This window comes from Mustela putorius, unplaced genomic scaffold, assembly GCF_011764305.1.
Source record: "Mustela putorius furo isolate JIRA1106 unplaced genomic scaffold, ASM1176430v1.1 tig00000275_pilon_pilon_pilon, whole genome shotgun sequence".
NCBI classification, from domain to species: Eukaryota; Metazoa; Chordata; class Mammalia; order Carnivora; family Mustelidae; genus Mustela; species Mustela putorius.
Window position 1 is genome coordinate 33,095,465 of NW_025421341.1, and position 18,590 is coordinate 33,114,054.

The 18,590-nt window shown below is 45.4% G+C and overlaps 1 protein-coding gene across 8 annotated transcripts in view; it reads left to right on the forward strand.

Moving 5' to 3' along the window:
- ARMC9 (armadillo repeat containing 9) overlaps positions 1–18,590 on the forward strand; it is a 155,786-nt gene that overhangs the window by 56,320 nt on the left and 80,876 nt on the right. For all 8 annotated transcript variants that reach the window (XM_045078887.1, XM_045078890.1, XM_045078885.1 and 5 more), the window contains exons 12-17: positions 2,268–2,360; positions 7,398–7,488; positions 8,867–8,990; positions 12,320–12,459; positions 13,648–13,724; positions 16,375–16,449. In XM_045078887.1, coding sequence (XP_044934822.1) covers positions 2,268–2,360; positions 7,398–7,488; positions 8,867–8,990; positions 12,320–12,459; positions 13,648–13,724; positions 16,375–16,449 — 600 coding nt within the window. The remainder of the gene's footprint in view (positions 1–2,267; positions 2,361–7,397; positions 7,489–8,866; positions 8,991–12,319; positions 12,460–13,647; positions 13,725–16,374; positions 16,450–18,590) is intronic.

Here is an 18,590-nt window from a genome sequence, read left to right on the forward strand (position 1 = left end):
TCATATAGCCTCTGAGAGATGGACCATGACAAAGATAAAAGCTCCTGGCTGAATCAGTCAGTAGAGCGGGCAACTCTTGATCTCAGGTTTGAGTTTGAGCCCCACATCAGGTGTAGAGATTACTTAAAAAAATAAAATCTTTAGGGGTGCCCAGGTGGCTCCATCAGTTAAGCATCTGCCTTCAGCTTAGGTCATGATCCCAGGGTCCTGGGATCGAGCCCTGCCTCAGGCTCCCTGCTCAGCAGTGGGTCTGTTTCTCCCTCTCCTTCTTCCCCTCCACCTGCTTGTGCACCTTCTCTTTCTCTCTCTCAAATAAATAAATAAAATCTTGAAAGGAAATAAAATAAAATCTTAAAAACAGAGAGATCATACCTTAGTATTATTATGAAAATAATCGTGACCTTGTAGACTCCCTGGAAGGTCTTTGGAGACCCCTAGAATTCCCCAAAGTACACTTGAGAACTGCATGTCTAGGCCAACACTGGTTGGCCCTTTAACTGAATAATCCATTCTAACTTAGGCTGTAATAGTGTCAGACCCCTTCATGGCTCCCTGAATTTCAGGGTATTGGCATCAAAGTGGCTTTGAGTAATTTCCCCATCTCTGTAGACAAAGGTCTCCTCACTTGCACTTTGGAAGATTGGTACATGATCTCAGGGAGTGCTCTGAGAATGCATCCAGGATCAGCAGACGGAGTGCTGTGGCCGATGGGTAATGTCTGCCTCAGTTGACTAGCACGGGTGCCCACCGTGAGGAGTCGCAGGGGCTATTGCCTCTGCCTGCTCAAGTTAGCAGACTCATTCTCTGGCTCCGAGTTTGTCCACCCAGCAGCTCCTCCTCTCAGTCCGTGCTACCGAGCCTCTTAGAGAGGCAGTCTATTCCTTTGCCAAGTGAATGACATTGTCACAGATTAACTGGGAAGAATAAACAGGTGTCTTAAGATCTTGTCTGTGTCCCCCTCCAACTCGTCACCCCTCCACCCCATCCCAGCACCCTGGCCCTGGCTTCAGGGAACTTGGTGGAAGGGCGGCAGGCCCACCTCGGACACTCTTGGCACACCCTCCTTTAAGTGCCCTCTGCCCTCAGGGCCTTCCTATTTGGCCACAGTGGATCCAGTCTGCCAGTGACACCCACCTCTGGAGGCCTCCGCCTGTCAGTCCTGGCGGGGGGTTCTCCTGCTCTCGTTGTCTCGCAGTGTGGCTCTTTACACATCTGGCTCCTCCTCGGCCAGTGTCAGGGCCCACAGTCTCAGGGGTCTCCATTGGGATTTTCCTGGGAAAGCAAGGACATCTCTCTTTATATGTGACTTTCCCATATAATTCATACCTGTACATACTCATACGTACACACACACACACATTTCAATACTCTCCATACATTTTTTTCTACCCCTATGGACAGTGAGTTCATCCTTAATACAGCACAAGAGACTTATGACTTTAAAAATCTACAAAATTCTACCACTTACCTCTTACACTCGCACACTCGCACACTCGCACACACACAGTATTGCTGCATCAGTCCCTATGGTATAAAGTCTAGCTTGTTGGTGATGCATTGGCTCCAAGCCCTCCACAGCCTGCCCTGTGCCCAGCTCCCACTGGGCTCCCCCAACATGCCCCCTGCATTTTCACGCCTCCTCAACCAGTACCACACTTCCTCTCCCGCCCTCCCCCCACTACCCACCATATTCACATTCCCCCGTGCTGGCTGATGGTCTGCTTGTCCTTCAGAGACCAATTCTAGAGCCCCTTCTTGTGAGGAGAACTCTCTAGGTGTTGGTGGGCTCTCCCTTATCTGTACACTTACTGTCTGGGCATTTTTTTTTTTAAGATTTTATTTATTTATTTGACAGACAGAGATTACAAGTAGGTGGAGAGGCAGGCAGAGGGAGGGAGAGGCAGGCTCCCTGCTGAGCAGAGAGCCTGATATAGGGCTCAATCCCAGGATCCTGGGATCATGACCCGAGTTGAAGGCAGAGGCTTTAATCCACGGAGCCACCTAGGCACCCCCAGTCTGGGCATTTTATCACTTCCCTTCTCTGGTGAGCTGACTCGCACATCACCCATTAGGAAATACAACATCATAACTCCCTGTTAGTTGAATGGCTGCCTGGGTAGCTACTCCCCCCCGCTACCCCCACCCGGGTATTATTTGCTTTGGTTAAATGTAGTTACTAATATTGCCATTTAAAAGATTCCTACTCTATGAACATATTTCTCCATATTAAAACTTGGGTCTCTTACTTTTCTTTTTCTTAATTCTAGCGCTTGACCACGTCCCATCCTGGAGAGCAGAGGGAGACCGTTCTGGAAGCTTACATTGGCAACGACCTCCTGGATTGTCACAGCCACAGCCAGGTCTGTGAGAGATGGGCCAGAGCCCAGCCAGGGCCTTCATTTCTAGGGGATGATCTTAGCAGTAGGGGGAGGCTTTACTTTATATGGTATTTTCAGCCTAGTGTCTGTATGTCAGCCTTCTAGCTGGTGAGGTCTGCTACTCACCTAAGACATCGGCCCACTTTTTACTTCTAACAGAGTCCTAAACAGATTAGAACTGCTTGATTCAACTCTGGAGCTCTTTCCTGTCCTTCTTCCTTTTCCCCAAATCCCAACTCTTTCCCTCACTTCACTGCTTAACCATGAGTCCTGCAAGCTCAGCCTTTCTTACAGTAGACAAGGCGGGTAAGCCGATTCAATTGTTGTTTATCTGGGTCTCACCTAAAATATGTTAACACTGTATTTGTATATAGCTTTGGACCAGATAGGTCTGATGATGCAGTGGGAAAAGTGTGGGATTCGGAGTGAGGTTAACTGGTTTCAAACCTCTGCCCTATGGCCCATGAGCCAGACAACCTTGAGTAAGTTACTGAGTCTCAGAGCGCATCCCACCTTGGAGAAGGAGCCACTACCTGCCTCATGAGGTTGTGGGGTTGACTGTGTTTGGTCACCCGTGGGACATAATTAACCCAGTGCCCAGCACAGAGTAGCCACCATGTGGTGGTTTCCCTCCCCAATGTTCACCCCCTTACCTGTTATCAACTCCAGGCTTCGCTGGACAGAGGCGGAGTGAGATCTAGAACATGACATATATAAGACACTGCATTTCATTATCTCCATCAGTGTTATCCAGAATGACTCAAATACTTCACCTCCCTATTTTGGCTTCACAGGGTGTGCGCTGGGTGGAAGAGCAGCATACCTTAGGGTCACCGATGAAACAGTGCCCCCACAGAAGCTAAGCACACATTAGGCTCCCCTGTGCATGGGCAGTAACACTCGAGAATTCTGAGTTGCTAGTTTATTCTCTGAATGTAGTCTTATTGCTCCTGTGCGAGTTAAGTTTGAAAAGTAGTGTCTCAAATTTTTGACTTATTTCCTTTTACTTTTATTTCTGCTTATTTTTGTAATGGCATCTGAAACCAACTTATCAGGCATGAAGCGCCTGATAAATAGATTGTCTGTGATTTTACAACCTCAAATTCAAAGAGTAAATTCAATATCGAACCTTTCTAAAACTGTCTTATTTCATTGAATCTGAGATGCATTTCCCCCCCATTTTAGGATTCTGGGAAATGAAAGCATATCTAGTAGTCAATGGCCTGTTACAGTTTAATTGGCTTCTTGCCTTTCTTGGTTGTATATATAAAAAGCAAAGTGTTCTCTAATGAAAGATGTCTCAGGTTTTGTGATTTTTGTCACAATCCTCTGATCTCTATAGCCATCGAAGACATGTCATTTTTTCCCCTACTCATTATTTTTAATTGTCACGGTTTATTTTAAGCAAGGAATGAGCTGGAGCTATTGTAAGATGTCAGAGAATCTGCAGAGCAGGAAAACTCAAGCATAGTGGGTGCTGTGTCACCATGACACTGGAGAGATTGGCCCTTTCAGCCAGGAAATTGGACTGGTTGTTTAGTGAGTTCTAGCTGAGCCATTCTTGAAGTTTAGCATGCGGTCTTATCACCTGGGAAGCTCATTAAAACACAAATTCCTGGGCCCCTGCGGCCTCCACTTAGTAAGTCTAGGATGAGGGTTAGAGTTTGCATTCCCAACAAATTTTCAGGAGATGCCCCGGCTTCTGGGCCAGGATCACACTTTCAAGAATCATTGTTCTTTCTTGTTCTGTCAGTTGGGGGAGCGTATCCTATAGTTAATAGCTTTTGGAGATAGGGTGGGTAAGCAGTAGATTCTTTGAGATGATATATGTTGGAAAATGTATTTATTCTTTGTACGGAACTCTAGGTTGTAAATAATTTTCCTTCATTATTTGGAAGATCTTGCTCCATTGTCCTTTATGTTCCAGTGTTGCTGTTGAGAATTCCAAGCTAGTCTAACTCCTGATCCTTTGTATGTGGCCAGGTTTTTCCTCCCTAGCAGCCTGTGGAGTCTTTTTTCTTTCTCTCTCTCTTTTTTTTTTTAACATTAAAAATTTTTTTTATTGGGGTGCCTGGGTGGCTTGGTGGGTTAGGGCCTCTGCCTTCAGCTCCCGTCATGATCTCAGGGTCCTGGGATCGAGCCCTGCATCAGGCTCTCTGCTCAGCGGGGAGCCTGCCTCCCCTCCTCTCTCTGCCTGTCTTTCTGCCTACTTGTGATCTCTCTCTCTGTCAAATAAATAAATAAAATAATAAAAAAAAATTTTTTATTATGTTCAGTTAGGCACCGTATAATACATCATTAGTTTTTGGTGTAGTGTTCAGTGATTCATTAGTCGGGTATAATAGCCAGTGCTCATCACAACCCATGTGCTCCTTACATCACCCTGTTAGCCCATGCCCCCACACCCCTTCCCCTGGAAACCCTCAGTTTGTTTCCCGACATCCATGTTCTCTCATGGTTTGTCTCCCTCTCTGATTTCTCCCCCTTCAGACTTCCCTCCCTTCCCCTGTGGTCTTCCATGCTATTCCATATGTTCCACATATGAGTGAAACCACATGATAATTGTCTCTCTCTGCTTGACTTACTTCACTCAGCGTAATCCCCTCTAGTTCCATCCATGTTGGTGCAAATGGTGGGTGTTCATCCTTTCTGATGGCTGAGTAATATTCCATTGTGTATATGGACCATATCTTCTTTATCCATTCCTCTGTCGAAGGGCATCTCAGCTCCTTCCACAGTTTGGCTCTTGCGGACATTGCTGCTATGAGCATTAGGGTGCATGTGCCCCTTCTTTTCACTACATCTGTATCTTTGAGGTAAAGACCTATTAGTGCAGTTGCTGGGTCATAGAGTAGCTCTGTTTTTAACATCTTGAGGAGCCTCCATACTGTTTTTCAGAGAGGCTTAGTCTTTTCTTTATCACCATTGTTAATAAATATCCTGTTGATGTCTTTCCTAAGGTGTATTTTGGTTCATTGTTTTAAGTGTTTTGTGAGCCCTTTCATCTGACAAGTGCAGTCCTGGGAACTTTTCTTGATTTTATTTTCTTGATGATTTCCTCTCTGTTTTCTCAATTCTCTCTCTGAATGTTGGACCTCTTGAACTGATTCTCTCTTTTCTCTCATATCTTCCATATTCTTGCTCTGCTTTCTAGTAGATCGCCTCACCTTTTTTTCCAACCCCTCTGTTGAGTTTTTCACCCCCTTTTTTATGGCAATCTTTTTTCACGGATGCGGTATGCCTCTTGTGGCTCTGAGGCTACTGTGAGTAACACATTTTTGCATATCCCTGGTTTTCTTCTCCCTACACAGCCCCATTTTCTTCAAGTCGCCCCCGCCATTTGTTTTGACCCTATCTCCCATATTGAAAACTTGCCGTGGGTTTCTGGTAGACCTTGGCTTTCTCATAATGTTTTGAGTAGGGGGAATGAAAGCCAATCGGAAATTCTGAGGCTGAGGGTAGGGCTTGTGGACGCAGAGCTCCACTGAGGGTGATCTAACTGGTCTCTCTAGTAGAAACCTCTGATTTTAGGATCTCTGGCTCTTTTCTCTTGGGCTGGTCATTTTCCTCCAAGAAGAGTCTTCTAGTCTCCTACCTAGAGTGTGAGGATCTGGGTGCAACCTTCTGGGATCCAGGTAGAAGAAGATGGAGTGCTCTCTGTTTAGCATTCATTCTTCATTTAGGCACTGTCTCTTCATCCCATTTGGGTGTAGAAGCCCTGCTCACCTGTGCCAGGTGTCCGCCTCTGCTACAGGATTTTTGTTCCCTTCAGTGCCCATGGTTCTTGATCACACTTCGAAGAATGAAGAGGTAGACCAGATAAGAGTGGTGGACAGCAAAGCAAAGTTGATTGAGCAAGAGTATGAAGCTCCTGGAGAGCGAGGGAGGCCTAAAAGTGTTGCCTTTAAAGTTTCTAAGTTTAGGGGGTTTTATCAGCATTTCTGCAAAACTATCTTCAGCAGTCAGGGTCATGCTGAGTCGTGCCAGTCAGGGCTCTGTTCACATGTCTGTCTACCTGTTAGATTAACATGTCTGCTGATCGACTTTTTTTCTGACATCTGGGGGCTTTGGTCTTAACTGCACCTTGCCCATGGTATTGACAAAGGCTTTGTGGTTAATTGTCTTATTTTAGGACATTCTGCAGAAGTCATTTCTGCAAAGGCTGCAGAAAAGAATGCAGGTGTGATTCTGTCTCAGCTGCAAAACAGGATGTCACTGCTGTTCGATCTTAACTGTCCTGACTCCATATTTTCTTGTTGGGGACCCTGGCCCTGAACTCCTACCTGTCCAGCTAACTCCTCACACCTCCAGAGACCTTTTGTGTTACCTTCACAAGGGAACGCCCCCCGGATGGATGGTGGGGAGTCTGCAGGAGGACAGTGGTATAGGAGCGGCAAGAGTGGGATCCAGCTGCTGCTTTCACAGCTTTCATTCATTCTTCTTCCATTTTTTTTTTCTTTTGGAGGATTGCGTGCTGTAAATTGGGTAATTCCTCATTGCCCGTTGCTGCCTTCAGGACTTGGCATTCTTGGGTCTGCTATGTCTGTCACCACCTGGCCTTTCTGATTCCGAAACTGTGTTGTTAATAGCTCTTGTGCTGTCTCTCTGTCCTTCAGAATATATATATATATATATTTTTTTTTAAATTACACACTGTACTTCTTCTGGGGTTTGCAGGGAGCAAAATTAGATCTGGGTATTGGATCTGTCACTAACCTGGAAAAACAGGAGTGGGAAGCATCGCAAACAGCACGGCCTCCCCTGCTCCAGTCACCAGCAGAGCGCTCTGTGTAATACAGTCTCTCGGCTCAGAAGTCTGAATAACTTGTTTTTGTCAACCCTCGTTTAAAAAATCTGTTGGAAATTGAGATTTCCAGATGAAGTGTTGACTTTGGTCTGTTTATTTCACCTCTAATAAATCCATGCAGAGGTAGAGAACAGCAGACCCATAGAGGAGACGTATGTTTAGCTGTTTTCTTTAACCTCATCCTTGCTTTCTCTGGATGGTTCTGCCCGCAGAGGAGCGTCCTGCAGCTGCTGCACTCTAGGAGCGAGGTGGTGCGACAGTATATGGCCCGGCTCATCAATGCTTTCGCATCCCTGGCCGAAGGTGAGTCAGCCAATGCATTTTGTTCCTTTGGAAGTGGCCATTCTTCGAAACGTTTCTTAAAGGAGCTCTCAGTTTCCTCAGTAGATTCCTGTTCAGTGCACTGAAGGGGTCTTGTGCAAACTGGTTATTGTTGTATGGCTTAGTTTATGTCAGAGTCAATTTTGATGGTCTTGGAATTTACTTTATAAGGCTTCTGGTTTTATTTTACAAGCTTTCTGGTTTTGTAGCACTACCTTTTAGATTGTTTTCAAGTATATAACAGGTAATGCATTTTCTATAATTTTCCGCTGAAGGCAAAACAAGGTTAGTTAATTAATCAGAACTGATCCCAATAAGCACTACATCGTTTCCTTCAAGAGGCTGCAGCCTCTTGGTGTACCTGGCTGGTTCAGTCGGTGGAGCGTGTGACTCCTGATCTTGGGTTTGTGGGTTCAAGCCCCACATTGGGTGTAGAGATTACTTAAAAATAAAATTGTAAAAACAAACAAACAAACTGGATAACATCTTAAACCACCAGGATTTGAAAATTCCAAAGATAATATATACCAAAGCCGAATTCAAAATGATTTTACAAAATATTATCTTCCATAAATTCTACTTTGTTTCAGCTTCTTAAAGGGAGTTCTCAAATTATGACTATATGATGTTCCAAAAGTTGGTTCACTTACTCATTTGCTTGTTCTTCCAACCATTTAGCAGACCTTTATTATGAACAAGGGTACATGCACTAATATTATCTGTGTCAAGACAGAGGTCCACAGGGGGTGAATGATAACTCAGAGGTATGGTTCCCAACTCCTTCTCCAGGCACAGGTACATCTAGAAGGAGGCAGGAGTGTGCCCAGAAAGCATTACTGTTTGGCTGCCTCTATTATAAAGACTAAGGAGCCCATAACATATAGATTCCTCACCTTCTTTCTCCCTGTAGATCTGGCAGTGCTCCCCACAAAAATATAGTGATGAATTATGTTTAAAGATTATTTATTTAATAATAAATATAGAGATATAATAATTGGGGGTGGGGAGAGAGAAGCAGATACTCCAGTGAGCACGGAGCCCGACACGGGGCTCAATATCACAACTCCAAGATCACAACCTGAGCTGAAATCAAGAGTTGGAGGCTTAACCAACTGAGCCACCGAGGTGCCCCATGATGAATTATGTTTCGATTATAAGAAGAGTGGTTTTCTCTTCATTAAATAGTTGGTTGGATAAAACCAACTTTGCAGAAGAAATAGGTTTTAAGTTTTTTTTAGAACCTAAAATTACCCAAACTCTACATGCATTACATGCAAAGTGTTCAGAGAGAATGGTTTTGTGGCATGAACTTAACACAAGATAAATTCTCTCACCCGTGCATCTCTGGTTATATTGTTAGGTCGCCTCTACTTGGCCCAGAACATGAAGGTGCTGCGGATGCTGGAGGAAAGGTTGAAGGAGGAGGATGAGGACATCGTCACCCGCGAGAACATTCTCGGGGCCTTGCAGAAATTCAGCCTCAGGTGCTGACCATGCAGTAGGTCACAGCGGTCCCTGTGAAAGTACATAGGGCTCATGTGAGCCACTGTTTAGCCCCCGTGGCAGCCCAAGAGGCAAATGATATTTTCCAAACAATACTTTTCAGTTAACATTTAGGAGAAGGTGGGTTACTTTCCAAGATGGAGCTAGAAAGCTTATCTCGAATTCCCAAAACCACCCTGCTCAAGCTGCTGTGGAGGGGGAAGTGCAGTAACCCTGTCCTCGTGCGTGGTAGTTGGTGCTGGCAAGAGCTGGATCGTGTTTCAGGCCACGCACACGGTGTAGAGAGGTGCGCATGCGCAGAACCTGCCAGGGCTAAACCACGCGTTGCTCACAGCGTGTTGTGGGAGGTGCACGTACAGGAGCAGTGACGTCGGTGCACTGGGTCATTGGTGGCAGGCAGGTCGGGAGCCTCCCGCTTCCTTGTGCTAACATCCCAGCAGCCCACCGTGCAGTCTCTGTCTGGACCCTGTCATGACTTGGATCCTCTATCCATCTCGAGCATTTTTTTCCTTCATGAACAGCTTTACTGAAGTGAACCCTCAAAGCACATAATTCACCCCTTTTAAATGTACCCTTCAGTGATTTTTAGTATATTTACAGAGTTGCCCAACCATCACCACAAGCTAATTTTAGAACATTTGCATCACCACACAAAGAAACCTCGTGCCCATTTCCAGCCCTTGTCCCCTCCCCGCAGCCCCAGGTAACCACTGATTTGCTTTTTGTGTGTTACCCATAATGGGCATTTTTAGGTAAATGGACTCATATAATGTGTGTTCCCTTGTGGCTGGCTTCTTTCACTCAGCATGGTGTCCTTGAGGTCTGTCTGTGTGGTAGCCTAGCCAATACTTTGTTCCTTTGTGACGCTAAAGAACACACCGTTACATCGAGAGACCACATTTGGTTTATCTGTTCATCAGCTGACGGACAGCTGGATTGGGTCTACTCTGGCTATCATGCATAATCATGTTCCAAACATTTGCCTACAAGTCTTTGTGTGGACGCATCCTTTCCCTTCCCGAGTCAGTCAGTGCCTAGGAGTGGAGTTGCTGAGTTGTATGGAATTCTTCCAGCATGTGGCTTCCCTCAGGAATACCTCACTTTCTCTTTGCCTTAGTAAGAATTCTAGTACCTTGAGTTCTCAGCTTTTTTCTGACCGTCCTCTTCCGTACATACTTTCTTCCTGTCAGATGTGATTGACATGTGATTGACTCTCGCTAGTAACCTAAAGCCTGCAAAATGACTTATTCTAAGTGTGCACATTTAGTGAGAGAAAGCAGTAGGTATTCAGTTCCTACTACTTGTCAGGTCCCTGCTGATGAAAAGTTCTTGTTCGAACTATGTGTGAATTGAAAGGAACTGTAGTAAACTCCAGAGTTCTTATTTCTTTAGATCATATGAGCACTTGGTTTTTGTTTGTTTATAAAGATAATTTAGCTTGATGTTGAGCATGGCTTGGAAAATTTTTTTGAAATTTAGTAACTATAGTAACAGAGATAAGATATAATACTTCCTCCTGGTAATATAGATATTTATTGCCAGTTTTTTCTTGTGCTTCAAAAAGTAATAAGCTATTCTGTTCTAGAAATATGCTTAATGTTTTTGCGATGCTCTAGAGTCTGTACAATGAATGTAGGAAGTATTTAGGATTGCCAAGAGAGTGTAACCTTCCTTGTATTCCAACAAATTTCACTCATGAGGTGAGTGTGATGTTTAAGAATAGCACAGAGGGCAGCCTGGCTGGCTTGGTGGGTAGGACATGGGAACTCCTGATCTCAGGCTGTGAGTTATGGTCCCATATTGGATGTGGAGATTACTTAAAAAAATAAAATCTTAGGGGCACCTGGGTGGCTCAGTCGTTAAGCATCTGCCTTCAGCTCAGGTCTTGATCCCAGGATCAAGCCCCACATTGGGCTCCCTGCTCTGCAAGAGGCTGGCTTCTCCCTCTCCCACTCCCTCTGCTTGTGTTTCCTTTCTCACTGTGTGTCTCTCTGTCAAATGAATAAATAAAAATCTTAAAAAAAAAATTCATGTCAAAAAAAATAAATAGAATGGGGCGCCTGGGTAGCTCAGTGGGTTAAGCCTCTGCCTCAGCTCAGGCCATGATCTCAGCGTCTTGGAATTGAGCCCCACATTGGGCTTTCTGCTCAACGGGGAGCCTGCTTCCCCCCTCTCTCTCTCTGCCTGCCTCTTTGCCTATTTGTGATCTCTCTCTCTCTGTCCAATAAATAAATAAAATCTTGGGGAAAAAAAACAAACCCAAAAGTATAGCACAGATATACTCCTGGATGGGAGTTTTACCATAACCTGTTCATTAGAAGATGTTCGGTGGAGGTTCCTCCATGGTGTTTTTTTGTTTTGTTTTTTAAAGAGGGGCAGGAGGAGAGGGAGAGAATCTTAGGCAGGCTCCATGCCCAGTGCACAGCTGGATTCGGAGCTTGATCTCACTACCCTGTGATCATAACCTGAACTGAAATAAAGAGTCAGATGCTGAAACAGCAGAGCCACCCAGGCGCCCCAATCTCATCAGTTCTGAAGGCTGGTAGGAAGACATTCCTCAAACACATTTGGATGAGATGTTAGATTTCATACGGACTTTGGGCAGAAAATAATTCTGTATAAATTGTTTTGCCCATGTCCTTAAACTACCCTTACTTCACAAAGACCTGAATCAAGATGGGATTGAGATGGTTTGGGCTTTTCTTTGTTTTTACACAGCTCAAAGTGCCAAGCAGGACTCGAGTTTACCAAAAATCTGTTTGTCAGTGAACTTTTTCTATGACTGTCTCCTGGGTAAAGTGGACCAAAAGCTATCAGTAAATATTTACTAAATATTTGAAATACTACTCTGCTAATTTTAAATATTGAAAAAAATTTTCAGAGTAGAAGAGCTCCAGACTACCTAGCTGCTCTCTAAATCCTTAGGAATACCTGCAGAAGGTAAAGAATTTGTTGTTTCAGTTGTGTGGGTCTAACAACAAAATATTCTTTAGAGTTGGTATCTTCCGCACAGTTTGTCTTGTCTCTTTTTTTTCCTTAAGATATATTTATTTATGGGTGGGGGAGGAAGGGAGAGAGAATCTCAAGGAGACTCCCTGCTGAGTGCAGAGCCTAGCCGGGGCTTGGTCCGAGGAACCTGAGACCATGACATGAGCCAAAACCCAGAGTTGGACGCTCAGCAGACTGAGCCCCCCCCCCCCCCCGGCGCCCCATCAGTTTGTCTTTTCCAATCGCCGTGCACATCACCGTATGCTCTTACAGGGAAAGCTGCTTGTCGGCTTTAGCTGACCTGTAGGCTTTTACATCCTAGGCGCCCACTGCAGACAGCGATGATTCGAGACGGCCTCATCTTCTGGCTGATTGATATTCTGAAGGACCCCGATTGCCTGTCGGACTACACACTGGAGTACTCGGTGGCCTTGCTCATGAACCTCTGCCTCAGGAGTGCAGGTCTCACAATCCCCTGTCCCTGGGCCCTCTGGCTTTGGTGTGGGGGAGGGAAGGGGAGGCCAGAGAGCCTGCCCCTCGAACCTGGAGGACTACCCAGCCTGATGCGGTGTGTCTTTAGTCTCCCTAACAGAAAACTGAAGCAGAAGTAGAGCGTAAAACATTTCCAACTAGTTATACAGCTGTTGAATCCCTGAAGCCAGATACCATTCTGGCCTTGGAAAAGAACATTTTCTCTGTATGCAGTGCCTGGATGAAGAGGAAATTAAGTTAGTTTACATTTTTCTTCATCTTCATTGTCTTATTCAAAGGTGGGAAGTTAAGGATTACGATCCATTGTATCCAAGGACAGAGAAATATTTTTCCAAGATTCTACAGGGCTAAGCTGGTGGCAGAGCGAGGATGTCAGCCCGTTCTCCACGCTTCTCACCACAGCCAGCTCTCCCACTTCACTCCCCCATGCGCATCTAGTCGTTTGCTCAATAAAGGGAGTGATCGCAGCTTTTCTAGAGGTTCTGTCCCGTGTACATGATTGGTTACCTGAGATGGAGGAAGCTTCTTTAGAAGAGGTGCCAAGTCCAGCCTGTGGCTCACCTTGGTCTGGGAAGCCCCAGTTTGGGGAGAAGCAGCTTATGTGGTTGAATAGCTCATGAGTTTGTGAGAAGCTTCTTTTCCTTTGGCTGCTTTGTAATCCAAACCATTCATGTGTTGTTGACTGAGTAAATGTGATTTCAGCGTTTTCTTAGAGAACAGCATAGGTATGTATCTTAACATTTACCAGGTTCTAACCAGCTTTTCTTAGTATCATCAATTTATGATTTATTTGCAGTGGTTGTTATGATGTTTGAATTGGCTAGAATACCTGTGTGGTGTTTGCAATGGTGGTCTGTGCACCTGGGCAGCCGGGCACTGCTCTGTGATAGCCCAGGCTTCCACTGACCATCCTGAATAGCTCTGGGCTCTCAGAGCCACCATTGACTGAGCGCTGGGAATGCACGGCCTACACTGAGTCCCTTCCTTCCCTGAGAAGTCCCAGGAGGAAGAAACGGGGCCCACATTGACCAAATGACTCAGCCAGGGTCACACAGTTCATAAGCAGAGGAGCCAAGGTTTGAATTCAAGTCTGCCTGACCTGAAATTGTGCTTCTGCGTTTAGACGTGTCACGTTTTGTTTCATTGTTTCTTCTAAAGGGAAGAACATGTGTGCCAAAGTGGCGGGCCTGGTGCTGAAAGTTCTCTCGGATCTGCTTGGCCATGAGAACCATGAGGTACTAAGCCAGCACTGCCAGCCCCGGGCTTGGGGGAGGCTGGCCCTGCTAGTCAGTGCACCCCCTCCTCCAGGTTCTGGAACTGGGAAGCTGGAGGTTGATTCCTGACCCCCATTTCCTATTGCCCTGCTGTCACTGGTCTGTGCCAGCTCCCTCCCAGGCCTTATTCTCCTTCTTGTCGCCTGCCCTGCTTCATTCTTCCCCCACGTCGACAGTCCCTGCGGTGGCACATGGCCTGCAAATTTAGTTACTGTTGTGTGTTGCATGTGTCATTGTGTCAATAGTATTGCACTCTAGATCTCATTCTTTTCTTACCTTTTCACTGTGTTTTTAGAAATTTCCTGTGTTGCCTTGTATACATCTCATTCCTTAATCTTGCCACTGCAGATTACGGCCCCTGTTCACGGCCCCTGTTCACGGCCCTCCCCTCAAGTCCCCTAGGCTTGTCCAGCTGCCATAGGGGTCCTCAGTGACATCACCATGCTGGACCCCCAAGGGCCCCTGGGGTGCAGACATGCGCGTCACCAGTGGCTTGCCCCGAGTGTCAGTGTTGGGTTGGGAGTCCTGCCACTCTGTCCCGCACAATGACTGTACCGTCTTCTGCTCTCCCCCATGTCCTCCCCAGCATGGTGGGATTTTCTGTGGTCTAGCCTGTGGGCCACAAGCCCTTTTAAAATAAAGTAGAGGTCTTGATAAACTAACTAACAGGATCTTCGAAATGGTGTGAGTATGCTGTCACCAGCTCTCTCCAGATGCCTGTACAGAAACCATCATGGCATCACTTTGCACGTGAAGCCAAAGTCTCAACAGAAGCCTGACCTCTTTAAACAGATCAGGTGCAGCAGTGTCTTAGCAGGACAGGACTGAGGGCCACTGGGTCAGAGCGAGGCACTTAGCTGTGGACAGCTCCCCTTCTGTCCATCTCTCTCATATCTTCCATCCCCCAGGCCCACCAGCTCGGTGACCCGGGTGGCTTCAGCAAGTGAAGGGTTGGTGGTTGTTATGGTGTGTGCCATGCTTTTTATGTTTTTTAAATCAAGAACTCTTAACTACTTCTAGACTCTGTTTCCCATTTTATTCAACTAAAGCAATTGGAGCCTATACATAGGAAATATATTTAGTCTCTAATAGTAATGTTGGTTTTAAGTGTTGGAACCAGTATGTTACCTCTGAGGACAGAATAGACTGGAGGATTTAAATCTTGTCATAATTGTTACAAATATATCTGCTTTGAAGATGAGTTAGAAAATCTACCTGTATGTATGTTAGAGCCTAGAAATTTGTTCACTTCACAAATAAATGCTACATACATGTGTCCTGTGTGAGGGAGTCATGATCATGAAAGACGAAAGCCAGGAGCCATAAAGAAAAAGATGCACATATTTGACTCAGTGAACATTAAATTATTTTTATATGGAAATAGAGGCCATAGTAAGAGTCAATGGACAAATAATATAGCCTGAGGAGATATTTGCACATAGGATAAAAGTTTAATATCCATTATATATGAAGAGCTCCTATAAATTGATAAGTAAAAGACGTAAGAAAAGGATAGAGTACACACATGGGCTGTTCACAGAACAGTAAATCTTGATGTCTATAGGTCATGTTTAATTTTGCTAATAGTCAGGAAAATAAAAGTAAGAACAACCATAAGATGCCTTTTTTCTCTTTACCCAATGGATTGGCAAAAATTAAGGGATAATAAAGTTCAGTGCTGGAAAAGAATGATGGGAATGGACCCTCCTCCATTAATGTGGAGAGTGTCACACAAAATCTACTCAAAGGGGAGCGCTCATTTATCCAGCACCTGCCATGTTCTGTGTCCTGTACGGCTTGATGTCAGGGTTACCTATGTGAGGAAAACATGGGGAGACATAAGTATAAATGCAAACATAGACTGAATCCAGTGTGACAGCAGAGGGATATACAGGAGGCAGAGCAGGGTGTATGGTGTGTTGGAGAGCCCTGTAAGTAGGGTCAGATCAGTCTGTACAGTGTAAACCTTATGGTGGCAGGAAGGGAAGGGCAGGGGGACATGATATTGAGGCCAGACCTTGAAGGGGCCTGTGTGCTGCACTAAGAAGTTAGGACTTTCCAGGTAGGCTCTAGGGAAGGTTTCTGAGGTGTAGGAAGAGGGATGATTTGGCCCATGTTGTAGAATTATGGCAATGATATGATTGTTGGACTACAGTGTGAACATCAAAGAAAGAAGCCCTTTTGGAGATTCAGTGTCACCTAGGTCATGGATGATGTCTGAGCAAGGACAGTGGCACTGTGTGTGGGAAAGAAGGGTTCCTATCAGAGGCAGCTTGGCGACTGAACCCTGGAAAGCAAAGGCGAGAGCAATCGATAATGACTCCAGCAGTGGTAGAAGCCTGAGTGATCAGCATGATGTTAGTTAAGTGGTGAAATAACAAGAGTGAGCTTTGAGAGCCAGTAATGAACTTGACTTTGAACTCTTAGTTGTAGCTGTCACTGGGACATGCAAATGGAGATACCAGTCATTTGGAAACATGCATCCTGGAGCTCAGGAAGATAGGAAGGCTCACTCTCCTCATTAGCCAAATGATTCTTGAGTGGGGTGTTTGATCACGGAGTTGTACAGAATTTGAGAACTTGCAAATGACTGTTTTTTCTCCCTTTAAAGATACAGCCATATGTGAATGGAGCTCTGTACAGCATACTTTCTATTCCATCCATTCGTGAGGAAGCAAGAGCAATGGTAAGAATAAGGGCTTGAGCAGTTTGTAAGCTTCAGTGAGTGGTGCTGTTCGGAAGCCATTAGAACAGGGAGCTCCTAGACCTGGCTCCGGGCCCCTTGGGCTGCGTGGCTCGCACAGCTTTGTGAACTCCTCGAAACTGTACGCCAGATACACATTTGCAGTTTTCTGGGGGAGAGAATCTGTAGCTTTTTTCAGATTCTTAAAGGATTCCTAACTCCTAAATCGAAAGAACTCCGGTGTTAGAGGGGCACCTGGGTGGCTCAGTCAGTTAAGCGTCTGCCTTCTGCTCAGGTCATGATCCCAGAGTCCCAGGATTGAGCCCTACATCGGTCTCTCTACTCCCCTGACTCTCCCCCTTCTCATGCTCTCTCTCACTCTCTCTCAAATTAAAAAAAAAAAAAGTCTTAAAAAAAGAAAGAACTACAGTGTTAGAGGGCGCTGGGATGGCTCAGTCGGTTGCGTGTCTGACTTTTGATCAGCTCCGGTCATGATCTCGCTCGTGAGCCCATGTAGGGCTCCTTGCCCTGGGTGTGGAGCTTGAGTAAGAGTCTGTCTCTCCCTCTGCCCCTGCCCTTGCTCTTGCTCATTCACTCGCTCGCTCTCTCTCTCTGGCAACAACAACAAAAAAACTACAGTGTTAAAAAGTTCCCAACAGGCTTATTTGGAAAGTTACAGACATTTTTAATGGTTCATTTTAATTTGGGGCTTTGGGAAAGCCTATCGATTTTATAGTAGGAGAAGCCTAGCAGGAAAATGGTGAAATGGAGTAAATCCCCACTGAAATGCATCCCCGGGATTCCTGGAGGGCCTGGGGCAGCTGTGAGAACCGGTGCTGGCCAGACACTTAACCTGTAGGCGCTCTGACAGCTGCTGAACGGGACAGAAACCCTACTAAAGATGATAGAACATCTATGTTGGTTGGCAAATAGTGAATTCAGTGTTTAATGTGTTTACATTAGTGTTTATATTGGAAGTATAAAACAAGCTTCAGGCGGTTAGCATCTTTGGTGATGACAAGTGTTTCTAGATCTAATCAGCAAAAGCGCTGGAGTTTTGTCCTTTTCCTGGTAATGTGAAACCAGGTTAACAGGTTAAATGCTATGATGAAGAGATTAAATGTATTTCCACAGTCAAAACACAGGCCAAATTCAGTTGGATACCAATGAAACATGTTCCTTCACTTGATTTCGCTTACTCAGAAGAATTGCTAAATCTCCTAATTAGTCATCTAAAATCACATCAGCAGTTATGCCAGAGAGAAAAACTTAAATCAGAACAATTCTTTGTGGTCACAGTAAACAATGGAACTTCATTGCCTATTGCTTTAAAAATAAATAAATAAAATCTGCTATCTCAATACAGAATGGGGAAAATAAACTTGAATAAGTTCTGCATTGTGGTCATTCCAGTGACAGGAATTGTCAACCAAGTCAGAAACAAGGAAGAAGACATGTAGGCTGAAGAAAAAGAAGGAACAGAGGTGATATGGATCAAGCAACACGGAAGGCAGCATTGGAGGAAGGACATCTGGGGTGAGAGGCAGAGAAGGCAGGAAGCAACGGCAGTGAACAGACAGGGACCGCGTGGGGAGGGGAGACTCAGGGTTGTAGGATGTGAGAGTGTGACCCTTAGACCACAGAGAAAAGACCAGACCACAGAGAAAAAATGTGAAGGAAAGGGACAGTGCCTCAGAGACCTGGGAGATGATACCCAGAGGTCTCACACTTACGTAACTGGAGTCCCAGAAGAGGAGACAAGAGGAGAATATGACGTTACAAGAACTCTGTTTTTGCAACTGTGTAAAACATTTGTGTGCTGGTGGAAAGTGACCAAGAATACCTAAAAATTATATCAGTACCAAATGCTATTATGGTGGTCTCAAAAAAATACCCCCCAAAGTGGAGAAAACGGTAAATGGGTGCACTGAGCCCCATTTGAACTTGAAGAGACTGCCAAGATTTGGGGTGAGAGAGCAGTTTAGATCAGTAGGGCTGCCCTCATGCCTACCCCAGAGCCTCTGGCATCCAGGGCTGGAGCAGTTGTCGGCCATGAAGCTCTTCTGTGGGGTTTAGACCCCAGCCAAACATTCTGCCCTGGGCTAGAGCAGACTGCTGCCCTCTTGGCACCCTCTTCCTCAATC